This window comes from Mastigoproctus giganteus, chromosome 9, assembly GCF_048544385.1.
Source record: "Mastigoproctus giganteus isolate SK-2022 chromosome 9, ASM4854438v1, whole genome shotgun sequence".
NCBI classification, from domain to species: domain Eukaryota; kingdom Metazoa; phylum Arthropoda; class Arachnida; order Uropygi; family Thelyphonidae; genus Mastigoproctus; species Mastigoproctus giganteus.
The window spans coordinates 57,190,622-57,205,789 of record NC_143583.1 but is presented as its reverse complement, the minus strand read 5'-3'; the positions used below and the strand labels follow the sequence as shown (position 1 = coordinate 57,205,789).

General features: G+C 35.5%; 1 protein-coding gene across 1 annotated transcript in view; it reads left to right on the top strand.

Annotated features, from left to right (window-relative positions):
• LOC150080263 (FAST kinase domain-containing protein 4-like) overlaps positions 1 to 15,168 on the top strand; it is a 97,433-nt gene that overhangs the window by 28,723 nt on the left and 53,542 nt on the right. Inside the window, exon 4 of the mRNA XM_090380669.1 lies at positions 9,039 to 9,160. Coding sequence (XP_090236795.1) covers positions 9,039 to 9,160 — 122 coding nt within the window. The remainder of the gene's footprint in view (positions 1 to 9,038; positions 9,161 to 15,168) is intronic.

Here is a 15,168-nt window from a genome sequence, read left to right as displayed (position 1 = left end):
AGGCTGAGGCAGTCTGGAGGGTGTACCCGTAAGTAAATTTCAGCCCACTCATGAACTCCAATAATCTGCTTTTAATAACGAGAAAAAAGCTAATCAGTACATCGTTATTGACTTCTACTGCCACTACTGATAACATGCATCATCTGTTTACAGAGAATGCAGGGAGAAACTGTGGTAGCAGGAAACGGGTTTGCCTGGTAAGTTTCCCAAAGTTTGCTGTGGTTCTCATGTTGGCTTTCTTTACCTTAGCCATATAGTTTTGTAAGAATATTTAGTATTAAAAAAATTATAGTAGATTTTCATAATAAAGTATTTTAATGCTATTTATTCTATCTAAAATTAAATGGGGAAAAAAAGTTAATATGTTCAAAGTTGAATTTCATATCAGTATTATTATTTAATGCTAGTTTTATTTTTTTGATTGTTTATCAAGTTTGATGGTAACAATGACACTGGCTATGCAAAATCATATAAATTTTTTTTTTTTCAATTATTCTGAGTAAAAAAGTTCATATTAATGTGTTCAGTTCTCAATAGATATGGAGATAGTTGTTTGAAATGGTGCGCACAGCTCCCTGAATCAAATGTGACCAAGAAGCAGTTATAACCTAATGCTGTTTGGTGTTAGAAGTATTGTTAAGAATGTTGCACATCTTTACATATGCTGTTTTTGCTTTTATTTGTGGTTTATGTGGAATTGCTACCACTGCTTGTGGAGAATACTGTCGACGGTTTCCTAACCACAGAATAATGGATTCAAGAGCGTTTACACCAAACTGCATGAGACTGGTACAGTTCCTAGCACTCATATTTCTTCTGAACGTGCAAATGAACAAAATGTGGATGAAATAGAACACATTCTTCAGTCTGTGGAATGTAGTCCTACTATTAGCACAAAAAGAATTTCTATGCGTATCAGTGCTCCACAGACAAGAGTATGGCAAACATTACGTGAGCATGGCTTGTATCCATTTCACACACAGGCGGATGCAACATGTTCAACCTGGAGACAATGCCCAGTGATTGGAATTTTGTCGGTGGGTAAATGCTAATCTCTGATTAATTCCATTAATACTATTCAGCGATGAAGCGACGTTCACCCATGACGGTATCAAAAACACCCATAACTCTCATATGTGGTTGGACGAAAATCTACATGCCACTGTAGAAACAAATTTTCAACATCTCTTCTCTGTAAATGTGTGGTGCGGTATCATTGACAATCAGTTGATTGGGCCTGTTGTGTTACAAAATCATCTTACAAGGCCCATTTCCTATAATTTCTGCAAAAAGAACTACTATTATTGGATTATGTTCCCTTGGCTACAAAGATTGGTATATACTTTCAGCATAACTGTTTCAGCTCTTGCACATTGTACCTGTCTGGTGATACAATATCTAAATTGAACTTTCCCTGAATGATGGATCGGCTGTGGTGGTCTCATTCATTGACCACCAAGGTCTCCAGATCTCACTTCGTTAGATTTCTGTTTGTGGGGATGGATGAAAAGCACAGTATACAAAGAAAAGGTGAATATAAGAGACTACTTGCTCGCTCGCATTTTGGATACTGCTGCCCTCAGAAAGGAACACCAAGACAACTTCAGAACAACATGTCATATTACCACAAGAGTTGCAAAGTGCATTGAGGTTTGTGGTGGGATTTTCAAATATTTATTGTGAACTGTAAAAAAATTGTCAATTTGCGTTTTGTATCATTCAAAAAGTCAATAAATACAAACAAGTCATTTATCATTCTTTAATACCTCTCATGATGGTTTTGTTCATGCCAGTTTCAAACAGCTGTATCTCTGTATCCATTGAGAATTGGACACATGTTTATATGAACATTTTTACTCAGCATAATCGAACTATAACCTCCCAAAATATTTACTATTCCTCCTGAATCACACTGTATTTGTCATATAAGAGTTAATAGGAAGCATATTTCTATTTCAGATTTATTATTGCATAGAAAAAATAATTACATAAAATAGATAAAATCATTAACCCTTCACATATATGAATGTAATATAGTCGAAGCTCTATATAACGACCTTCCAGGGGAATAAGAGAAAAACGGTCGTTATTCGATCATTCATAAAATCAACAACAAAACAAGTAAAAGTGTGAACATTTAATGTAATTCCACTAATACAATATAGTATAATCTGATTCAATGGGGTAGCTAAGTTTTCTGTGCCCTTAGGCAAGAAATCATTTTGGGTCCCTTATTTTTATTTAAATAAATTTTAATTAGGTATAATTTAAAAAAAAATGTTGAATCATTTTAATAACATAAATATGTATTTTATTTACGATTTCTTTATAATTTTACAAACATCAAAAACATGAAAATTAATATTACAATATGATACTACTTATTAAATACAATTGACAAACAAAAAATTATACTATAACCAATAAATTTATGAAAAAAGTTAAATTGTTACTTTTTGTGCTTTTACATTTGCAAAATCATTAATAATATCTTTTAAATACATTTTACTGACATATTTATGCTCAATAGCCAACATTGCAAGATTGCAGTCTACTTTGACCAATAGCATTTCTTTTATTATTCGTAATTTACTAAATGATCTTTCGGCAGAGGCAGCTGACATGGGCAGGGTAAAAAATAACATAAATAAAGTAAATATTTCTGAAAAGTCACTTTCTAGAGCACTATATTTTGAAATTAACAAATAAAAAAATTGTCTGATAGACATGTCTCTGATAAATCTTGTTTAAAAAGTGTAATTAAATTACAATTTTGAATTGGCAGTTGGGGAGAGAATGCAGATGAATACTTTTTTTGAGATTTTCACACTCAATATATCAGCATTTGACATTATTTTTTTCGGTTTTAGTACTGCAAAATAATTTTTTACTAACTTCATACTTTTGAAACAATTTTAATTTGTATTATAATTTTGTCTAAAACATAGGAAAAAACACTGATTTTAAAAAACTGATCTCTATTATCAAACAAAAAATCTGAAGCTAATTCATTGTACTGCCTTTTAGTTCTACGTTGTCATTTGTATTCAAATTTGGAATCTACTCCGAACTTCTTGGCAATTTGCCCAGATTCGTATTTAATTTGTTCATAAGAATTTCGAATGTTTTGTAAATTTTTACTGACTCGATCCAATACAGAAGTACATTAATCAAGGTCTATGTCATGCTTCTGCTGCGTTTTTGAAGCATAATTAATTTCACACATCACGTTATTCAAAAATATACAAATGAAAATAAAATCAAATGTCATCATTTGCTTCATTATTCTAAGTGGTCTCAGTCTGCTTTTTTTAGTTGATTTAAGATTAATTTCTGTCAAAGCCTTTATAATATCTGCAAAACAAACTTATGCTGTTATAGACTGTAATCTACCAGACCAGCGAGTAGGGTTGAGTTTTTAATGCAACTTCAGATTCCCCAGTAAATTTAGAAAGAAGGTCACATCTTTTTGTACTATTTCCAAAAAAATTATACAAATTTTTAAGAATGTTGAAAAATGATTAAATGTTATTACAACAGTTTATGCTATCATTTATAACTAAATTTAAATTGTAACTTGCACATTGAATGTACTCTGCATTTGATTGGATCCTTTTAATACGTGACTGCACACCATTATAAACCCATTCATGGCATTAGCCCTATCATATCCCTGACCATAACATTTTTCAATGGGAATATTTAGTTTGTGTAATATTTTCATTATATTATCCATCATCATTTCTGCCAAATGATCATTCATGTCATAGAATCCTAAAAACATTTCACAAATTTCAAAAACTTTGGATTTTTCATTTTCGTTGCAAATTATGTGAACATGTACAATAACACTTAATTGATCTTTTTTTGGGAGATCTTGAGTAGTATCTAAAATTAGTGAATAGAATGGTGCTGAATTAATTTTGAGTGTTAATTCTTTTGCTAATTTGGTACCTAAACATTCTATTAACTCATTTTGGATAGCGGGGCTTAAATAAGTTACTAAACCAGATGGCTTATTAATAATTTGTTTCATTATGTCATCATAGTAGGAAAGTAAATGGACTTGCGATAAAAAAATTGCCGTTGTGATCTTCCGAAAATCCTACCCGATGACCACGAAATACTAAAGAATTTTTAGCCAGCATAAGCATTATTTGAAATAACCGTTCTAGTACCATTTTCCAAAATGTGAGGACCTGTATCTTACTTGTTCTTCAAGATCTTTATCAATCATTGCGTTCTTTTGCCACATTTCATGTATACAGTATTAGCACATGCCTCAATATGATGTTAAGAAACACTGAGATTTTATCCGAAAAGATAAATTTTTCCAATATCGTAGTCCGGAATGCCACTGACTTTTAATATTTGAAAACAGCTAGCATGGTTGGCAATATGCAGCATCTAAAATTCATGAGTAACACAGCCACAAACAAGGAACTGGACCATATGTTGAAATAGAATAGTAGTATGTGTCACTAAAACTTTTATTTTATTGTTCGGGATTCCTTGGAAATGATCCTTTAGGTCTCTGAGGTGACAAACTCATAATGTTTCTTTTTGTTTCATTGAAAATGTTGATGTCCACATATTATCCAAGATCGCTTGAGGGAATAAACAGTGCAGTGCGTTCAACACTAATTTACGATGAAGGCATATCTATGATTGTTGAATTGTTTTCGTTTGATACCAGTATTATTTCTTCATAATCTGCTGGTAATTTTTGTGCAATTGATGTTTTTGTACACATTGATGAACCATGCTTTTGCACGAATCGGTAACACCAACCTTCTGTTCCAGAAAAATTCAGAATTCCTCGTCCTTCTGCTAATATCCTAGCCTTATGCATAATCATTTTGATAGAAACACTTCTTCCTAAATTCCTTTCCCCTACCATCCATTTTTATACATCTTCAAGTTCTGGCCAATGTGGGGCGGGACCACGAAGGTTATGTTTACTTTTTTTAGCAGCTTGAAGTTCTTTTTCTTGCTTCCGCCAGACGTGTTTTTCCATAGGCGGTGGCCCAAAAAACCTTTCCAAAGCTCTGTTACCATGATTTTTAGCGTGATCTATTATGTTTAGTTTATATCCGAGAGTGTAACTCAACCTCTTCTCTTGCAGCCATTTTCTGAGGGTAAAATACTTTAAAATAATATCAAACGCCAAGATTAAAACAATATTGTTATGAAATGGGTTTCTGATTAAAAACAGCTGGTATACAATTAACACTGTTCTTTGTTTTATTTCAGTCACTCATAATGATTACAATTCATTGTCGTGATTATAGTCATTTCACACATAATTAAGGTACACTACCATACACTGAGACACACTCAACATCACGAAAGCCCGCTATAACAGAACTAACTGGCCTGCCGGTTGTGCCACCTTTTAAAGGATTGGCGAACTATTGAGAAACCTGGAAAAGAATTTTGAAGTTTCCATCGCTTTCTAAGGCTTTTCCTGTGTGCCCTGACTTTCAAAACTTCTTGGAACGGATTCTAAACAACTCTGCAAGTCAAAAGTACCCTTGGGTGTCCCATTATCCTTTAGAAATGAAAATATTCTGAGCAAATGGCGAAATACAACCTGTCTGCTCACCCAGATGCCAATGAAGGAGGGCTTGCTTCCGCATATAGGACTCAGGGTGATTTTTTCGGGGGAAAAGTGCATCTTATATGCCATCAAATACAGTAAAAATTTTATTAATTTAATTTTAAACTTTATATTTTAAATACAAATAGCAATAATAAACAAATACATTTTTGTATGTCAATTGCTGATTTGATAATGACTTGAATTTGAACAAACTTGAATTAAAATTAATCAACTAACAACTTTTGATACCGTATATGGCTAAATGTTCGTGACCTCTTGTCAAGTTGGGGAATCCCGAACACCATACGATATATATGCCGCCTCCATAGCCAGGTGGGAAGGAGCAGCAGTGCGTAGCACACACTTCTTGATTAGACCGGGGTTCAAGCCCGTCACCACCAAATACGGAGGATGCGGCAAGGTCAAGGAATGACTACCGCATATCCCGGAGCAATATGGCCTTAGTTGCCAATGCTCCCAAAAACCAAAACAACAACAATCATATGATATGACGCATATAAATACAGTAACTGAATGGGTGTCTGATCACTATACAAAGTTTTGTAAAAGCAAAATAAAAACTGCCACCGCCTGGGTTTTTTATGTTTTAGCAGTGAGATATAAGAATTCCTTCCTTATTCTAGATGTATCACATTGTCGAAGAGCTCTGTGAGAAAAATATTTTCATTGCATGTTGCATCTGTCTATAGGCCCTAGCGTAGTAGGGGCAGCCCCTACTTTCATCTGTTTATGAGCCCTGGTGAAGTAGGACCCCCTAATCCTTTGCCTACTTTTGCTATATGGTAGCTACACCCCTGATCTTATTTATAATATGTACTACAGCATTAGTAAATTGATAAGAGGAGTTTACCTCAATATAGTACGTGGAACACTTCCGTATGATACCCTCCAGAAATTAAAACGAAAAAATCGACAACTTACCGGTACATTAAAGTAAAATATAAATAATTAAAGTGAAATATAAATAATTAAATAATCAATTTAACACAATTCAAAATCAATTCAAAACAATTAAAATTCAAATTAACGCAATTAAAAGAATCTAACGAAAATATTCAAAACGATTTTCCTTCCTAAAGGAAGGAAAATCGTTTTGAATATTTTCAAATTCAAAACTAATATTCAAAACGAATATTCAAAACGATTTTCCTTCCTAAAGGAAGGAAAATCGTTTTGAATATTTTCGTTAGATTCTTTTAATTGCGTTAATTTGAATTTTAATTGTTTTGAATTGATTTTGAATTGTGTTAAATTGATTATTTAATTATTTATATTTCACTTTAATTATTTATATTTTACTTTAATGTACCGGTAAGTTGTCGATTTTTTCGTTTTAATTTCTGGAGGGTATCATACGGAAGTGTTCCACGTACTATATTGAGGTAAACTCCTCTTATCAATTTACTAATATTATTACCAACGTAGAACATATTGAGTAATACAGCTCTGATTCATACTATCTAAGTACTACAGCATTAAACAAGAAAATTATGACTAAATTTTGTATTGATTGTAGGGTGCAGTAAGGTTACAATTAAATTGTAAATTTCACTACATAGGTTATATACCTATCAAGACCTAACAAGAGAATTGTTTCATACTTTAAAATAATCTGTCAAAACATGCTGTTTCAATGGTAGAGCATGTTTTAAAAGTGAATTATTGAAGGTGTGCAATAGCAGTTATTTCACTTTTGCAGTTAGGCTGCACTTGAAAAAATAGACACAAGTTGTAATCTTTGATGAGCATCTTTTGCTGAAACTTCTTGTTCAACTGTAGCAGGTTCATCACTACAGATTTCAGATTCCATTATATCTGCGATGAGTTCCTCTTCGTTCATGCACATTCAGTGTCCGCATCCATTTCTGCATAATCTTTGAAGCTTAAGTTTTCCTGTAAGTTTAGGTGATGACACACACATGCTCAAATATTTCTTCCCTGTTATCGCACTGTTCTTCACAATTAATAGAGGAAGAAGTATGCGAAACTTCACACACATTGCATCATTCAAGGTGATAAATCCAGCATGTTTGAAGCAATTGGCAATCACTTTTTCATCAACTTTGTCCTATGCCGAAACACATTACCTGCAGGATGTTGATTTCGCATTGAATTTTTTTTTCGAGACATAGCACAATTTTGTTTAATAGCATTCTTCGATAGTTTTTCTTAAAGCTTTTTCTTAAATCTTTCTGGATTACACTTTGATCAGGTGGCTGAAGAACTAACATGATATTTGGTGGTAAGTACTTGACAGTGATTGCACGTAGGTCGTTTACTAGCCAATGAAGGGTGCAGTTGTCGCCAAACAGCAAAATTTTTTTATTCTTCTCGCTCATCCTAGGATCTAATTCTCTGATCCATTCTTCATAGATTTGTTATGTCATCCATGGTTTGCTCTTTTGGTTTGCTTGATACATAGTCGGTATTGTCTTCAAATCTTTAAAGCATCAAGGCTTCTGAGCTTTCCCATTGATTAATAGACGAAGCTTCTCTGTGGCAGACAAGTTTGCTGGTAGGAGAATGGTAATCCATTGTTTAGCCTTTTTTCCGCCACTATATTGCTCGCCTTTAAATGTAAGTGTTTTATCTGGTAGCAATTTAAAAAAAGAGTCCAGTTTCATCAGCATTGAATATGTTATTGTGATCATATGTCAGCGAAACATTTTTTAAACGATTTTCCTTCCATTCCTTAGTAGCATCAATGTCCACAGCTGCACTTTGGTCACATGCTTTTTTGAAAGACAGGGCATGATGAGTCTTAAATTTCTGGAACCATCCAGAATTGGTGCCCCAAAAACTTCTCTCAAGCTTTTGGACTTCATTCAAAAGTGGGAAATCAGGCTAATTAATGATCAGTTTCTTACAAAGTCTCACCCCACACACTGTCTCATAGATGTTCAGCTTCTGATGCACGCCTTTCTATAGGTACTTCCATGGGCATTGTTCTTCTGAAGTGGTATCAGCAACACCTCTCCTACTCTTCCAAACTGGTCCAGACATGTGCCACATCCAGTCAGCATTCATTCACTGTCCAACTCCAAACTTACTGGATCAACTTTTTCTTTTCCTTGTTTATACCTTCTTCTGTTTTGTGGAACAACCTTCCTTTACATGTATTTCCCAATCATTATAATCTACAGAAATTCAAACCTAATGTCAACCTTCTGTCTTCTTAACCTACAGCTCATACACAGTACTAAATAGTTCCTTATCTTTCATGTTTGGTGTTTCATTTAAAAAAAAAAAAAAGACCAAGTAGAAGAAATTTAGAAATTGGTTTTATCTCTGTTCACAGCTCTCATATTAACCTTTTAGTCCACCTTATGCAATGATTTCCAGTAATGTATTAATCATATAACTTGAAGAATACCTTATATAAAAAAAAATCTAAAAATGCTGTTTCAATTTTCAGAAAAAGAAGATTTTTCCAGTGTTACTAATAAACTGAAGCTGTTGAATCTGAACGTAGTAGCCAAAACTGATTTTCCAGGTTGTCCATGTTTGTCACATAAAACATCCTTAGAGTGGGCTGAGGTGAGATGGCATTTCTAATTTTAAAATCAATTATAGATGTTAAAAATTTCTTGAACATCATTAATTATTTTTCTAAAATTATGTTACAAGTAGTTTTGATTAAAAAAAAAAATTGCCAAGCTTCTGTAATGTGCCCTTTGTGTAAGTATTATAACTGCTCGTTTTGAATTTTATATGTATTTATTAGTATTTTTAGAAGGCTTGTATTACAACATAGAAATCAATTTCTTAAATTTTTCATTTTAAGTGGTGTCTAAATTCTGTGGCTAACAGTAACTGTCACTGCTGTTCATTTCGTTGTGAAAGCCTAGGATCACAAGAGGAAATTCTGTAGGCTTCCTCCTTCGTTGGCAAGTCGTTAGGCCTTGGGTGAGATTTATATGATTTCTTTGTCTCAGAAACTCAGGTTTTTCATTCTACAAGAAAAAACTGGCTATACCTTTTTATGTAGTTCAGCTTGATTTTCTAATGCCTCATGACAGCTTGACTTGGCACAAATTCTGAATAGCTCCCACTTGTGTGTGTACATTATATTGCCAAAAGTAAAGTGCTACCTGCATGTTTCAAAGAACTTTTTATTGATACAAAATTTAATAACGTGTTGGCCAATCTTTGCCTTTAATTATACACTGTATCTTTGTTAGCATTAGCATTAGTAGAGGCATATGATGCAAGAAAGCAAGCTTATTCAGCATCAGCCAAAAAAAAAAAAAAAACACCACTCCCATTTCACCCCTCCATTCGTTCGAAATACCTGTCCAGCTGAGCCTTAAATTTGTTTAGGCTATCAACTTCAACAACAAGTGATGGAAGTCTGTTCCATCAACCAACTACCCGATGGCTAAAGGCAAATTTCCACACATCTATCCTACATCTGTCTTTCCTCAATTTGAATTTATGCCCTCTCAGGTTACTATTCTGAGCAAGAGGAAGAATCCCATCGGCATTGAGCATGCGCAAACCATTCAAGGCCTTATACACCTCTATCAGATCACCTCGCTGGTTCCTAGTCTCCAGACACTGTAATTTGCAAAACTTAAGCCTTTCTTCATAAGAGCAACCCTTTGTTCCATTCACTAATCTTGTTGCCCTTCTCTGTACTCGTTCCAATAGCTCTACATCCTTCTTGAAATGAGGCCTCCAGACCTGTATACAGTACTCAAGGTGTGGCCTGACCATTCCCTTATACAAGGGAATAATCACCTCCCTATCCCTGCTAGAAAAATTTCTGTATATCATCAACAAGACACCATGAGCTACTCTTGCAGCTCGTCTGCACTGCTCAGAGAACTTCATATCTGCCTGCACAATTACCCCCAGGTCCTTTTCATTCTCCACCACTGTCAGTGTAGTACCTCAGAGTTGATACGTTGCTATGGGGCTATTGTTTCCCATATGTAGTACTTTACATTTGTCAATGTAAAGAATTTATCCTCAACAATTTCTCCTCCACTTTCCTCTCAGTTATTACAAAATCATCTAGCTCAGCCAATGTTTACTTCACCTACGACATTCCCCTTCCTGAATAACTCCTCATGTGTGAATGTAGATGCAAAATACTCGTTAAGATTGTTAGCCACTTGAGCAGGATCCTCAACTGTTGAACCATCAATATCCAGTGGACCAATCTGATTCATCCCTTTCCTTCTTGAGTTTAAATAGGTAAAGAACTCTTTTCTGTTTTTCTTTGCATCCTTTGCCAAGGATTTCTCATAATCTGCCTTTGCCTACCTAATCTCCTTTGTGACTTGGTTACAGACCAACTTATATCTATCATAGGCTTCCATGTCACCCATTAATTTGTATGTATCCCATGCATTTTTCTTCTCTGCCATATGTCTCATTAGTTCATCTGACATCCATTTAGGTCTGAACCTTGAACAATATTTCTTAGCTGGTATGTAAAGCCTGGTAGCTTCCAAGATTAGTTCTTTGAATGCTTCCCATTTTGAATTTGCTGTTGGTAACAACATCAGTTGGTCCCACTGTATAGAATTTAAATACTGTCTCAGACTATCATAGTTGCCTTTACGAAAGCAAAAACCCTTCCCTTTACCTCTGATGGTAGTTACCTCCTTGAGTAAATCCCACTTCAGCACACTGTGATCATTGCCACCTAGTGGTTCCTTTATCTGCAGATTCTTAATGCATGAAGAATCACTACTGATAATCAGATCAAGAGTATTACTCCCTCTAGTTGCCTCCCGAACATGCTGATGTAGAAAACAATCATCCAATAAATCCACAAAAGCCTTGCTAGTGTGTGAGTGACCAACCCACAAATTCCAGTCAATATCTGGGAAATTAAAATCCCCCATTATAAGACTCTCTGATTTACTGGCCCACTCTATTTCCCTGTACAGTATCTTATTATACTCATCAGAGTCATTAGGCCTATAGCACACTCCTACTCTCAATTTCTCATTTTGATTTCCCTATGCTTATGTCACACCAAACTGACTCGACACTGCCCTGTCCATCGAGGTCGACTGGCTTCACTTCCTTGGATTTTATGTGTTTCTTAACTAATAGCATAACCCCCTCCTCCCCTCCTGTCCTGTCTATCCTTTCTATACACATTGTATTCCCCAAATTCCAGTTCTCCATTCCTTATATCTCTGTGACACCACGTCTCTGATATCCCAACAATATCTGCCTTTGATGTTTTGAGCAATACCTCAAATTCATCAAATTTATTTAGCAAACTCCTAGTATTGGTGTACATGCAAGTATACATGCACCTGTTCTTATTCTTTGCTGCCCTAACACACGCTTCTTGATTAGACCGGGGTTCGAGCCCGTCACCACCAAATACGGAGCATGCGGAAAGGTCAGGGAATGACCACCGTATATCCCGGAGCAATATGGCCTTAGTTGCTAATGCTCCTAAAAACCAAATAACAGCTGCCCTAACACAGCCATGTGTTTACTTGTTCCGCCATGACTCCCAGCAGTCTCTGAAATATCTTGCATCTTGTTTTCCAGGCTGCTGCTCATTTCAATAGAAGCAGTGCAAGAATCACTTTCAACTCTGCCAGTGGCTACTGTTAATCTGTTAGCATTCTGCCTCAGGAGTTGCCTCTGTGTTGCGTGATGACCAAGTGCAAGCTCTGGCATTGATGTGGACAACTGAGAGCTTGATGGGCCCCTCAACAGAAAATCCATATTTATGTCTAGTACATTTTTTTTACACTGTGGTTATGCGGTTCAGCTATTGTTGGTTGGACATATTGCCTTGAGTTATGAATGACTCCTTGTATCCCCCCAAACTAGCAGTTTTCTGATCCACCTAACACTGCCTCGACAGCATCAGCAAATATTCTTGCACCCTTTCTATTTAAGTGTATCCCATCCCTGTAGAAGCAGTCTCTCCTGTTAACAAGTACAGACCAGGCTGAAAAAAAATTCTACCCCTTGAGCCTTGCACAAACTTTTCAGGGCCGAATTGATCGACAAGGCTCTCATCATATACTCCCTCCTATCGTGTCTGGGCAGAATTGCAGACATTTTCAAATTCAACCCTACTTCACTGCTTTTTTTCAACAGTGACCTGTACTTGTTAAGTAATTCCGCCGGTCTCCTACTCTTAATATCATTAGTGCCAATGTGTACAACTATATCACCTTTTTTGCACTTAAAAGATGATATCCGCTCTACAACGTCATCAACCTTTGCCCCTGGCAGATATATCCTGTTCCTGTTCCACCTACCCTTTTTACAAAGCATGTTCCCCGTTTCCCTGACAATAGAGTCACCAACAACTACTAGTTCCTGTGGGACCAGCGCATTCTGCCTCGGGGGTTGCCTCTGTGTTGCATGATGACCAAGTGCAAGCTCTGGCGTTGATGTGGGCGACTGAGAGCTTGATGGACCCCTCAACAGAAAATCCATATTTATGTCTAGTACTCTTTTAACACTGTGGTTATGAGGTTCAGCTATTGTTGGTTGGACATATTGCCTTGTGTGTTATGAATGACACCATATTTTTGATATTTCTATATTGTCTGCATGTTGATTTTACCAGTATCTCAGATTCATCAAATTTATTAAGTACATTACTAGTATTAGTTTACAAATACATAATAGTGTGTATTTTTTTTTTTGTGTATATATTTTTGTGTGTTGTGGCTCTGAACACATCCCATATAGCAATACTTCCTCCAGAAATTTCTGGAGCAGATGAACTTTCCCCTGAAGTTCATCTGCCCCCCACACCCAAGAAGTGGAATTCATTCAGATTTTAGAAATTTCATTTTACTTTCAATTTTATATATCATTATATACACTTTATCATTTTTATTTAGTAATTTTGGAGAAATCTCACTGATTATCATCAAATTCAGGATCTTGAAAATTTTTTGGCTCCCAGGATCTTGCAAACTTTTTGACATATCAAAAACCATTTTGATTTTTACATTACTGGCAGACCCACCCAAATAAAATATAATTTTGTTCTACAATTTTCAATAATAGAACAATATGATCGACAAACAAAGTGTTCTGAACCGACATTAAAAATTTGCCCTTCCACCTTTCATAGTATGCAGATTTAAAAAATAAAGTTAAGAAATCTGTCTGCCTGTATGCTTTTATGCAGACTGCTTGAAATATAATTGCTTACACCTTAGCTTCCAGAAATGCTAGCAAAAAACTGTTGCCTGCACATCGTACAAATCAGCCCATGAGAAAATAAACACACGAGTGACAAACTCTGGTGAGACAAAATATAATAATAATAATATACGAGAATTGTTCAGTAAAGAATAATCATAATTTTTCACGAAAAACCTACTGCTTGCTATTTGTAGCTGAGATATGGAATTTAAGACTAAACCAAGCTGCATCACGTAGCAGCTGCACAGTTAACCAATGCACACGTTGTGACTTTGACAGGTGGTCAAGTTCATGCTTGTTTAGTTTTGCCTCCATAACTATGGACGTGACACTTAAGGAACAGTATGCTGCTTTCAGATTTTGTTTCCATCTTAAGAAAACATCAACTTGAAGTGTATGAAATGTTAAAAGAAGCTTATGGTGAATCTACATTTCCATATAGCACAGCTTGCAGGTAGTTTAGAATATTTTAATCTGGAGATATTTCAATCACAAACATTGGCGGTCTTGGAGCTCTAACCACTGCTGTCACCACAGAAATGATAAACATTGTTTCTGTAATTGTGAGAGAAGATTATCTTATAACAGTAAGGCAAATATCAGTAGGAAGAATGCATGGTATTCTCCATTGCCATTTACATACAACACATGTTTGTGCACATTGGGTTCCAAGACTACTCATACCAGAGTAACAGCAAGTTCGCATGGAGGTTTGTCAAGAGCTACAATGGATGGTTACTGAAAATGGTGAGGTTCTGCACAAGGTGATAATGGTGGATGAGACATGGCTTTATCATATCAGCCCAGAAAATAAGCAACAAAGCTCTGTTTGGAAGTCTATGTCATTGCCAATGCCAAAAAAAGCAAAAGTTATGGTTTCTGCAAGAGTGGTTATAGTCATCTCTCTTTTTTTTTTTTTTGACATCAAGGAATGTTTACCAGCATGTTGTGCCATGTCATATGACTGTTACGGGACCTTACTACAGAACTGTACTGCACACTTTGTGGGATCATATTAGTCATGAATAACCACAACTGCACACAGGTAGATGGATGCTGCATCACAACAATGCGAGATTTCAAATTTCTCATACTGTCATCAAGTATGTAACCAGCATTAATGTCAAGTATGTTCCTCATCATCCCCACCCCTACAGCCCTGTCCTTGCATCCTGCTGCTCATTTCTATTGGAATGAGCAGCAGCTTGGAAAGCAAGTTGCTGGGGATTTCAAGAACAGCTGGGAGTCATCATGAAACAAGTAAATATATTGACTGTGTTAGGGTGAGTAAGAGTAAGAACAGGTGCTTATATACTTGCATGTACACCAATGCTAGGAGTATAGTAAATAAATTTGATCAATTTGAAGTGCTGGTCAAGACATCAAAAGCGGAT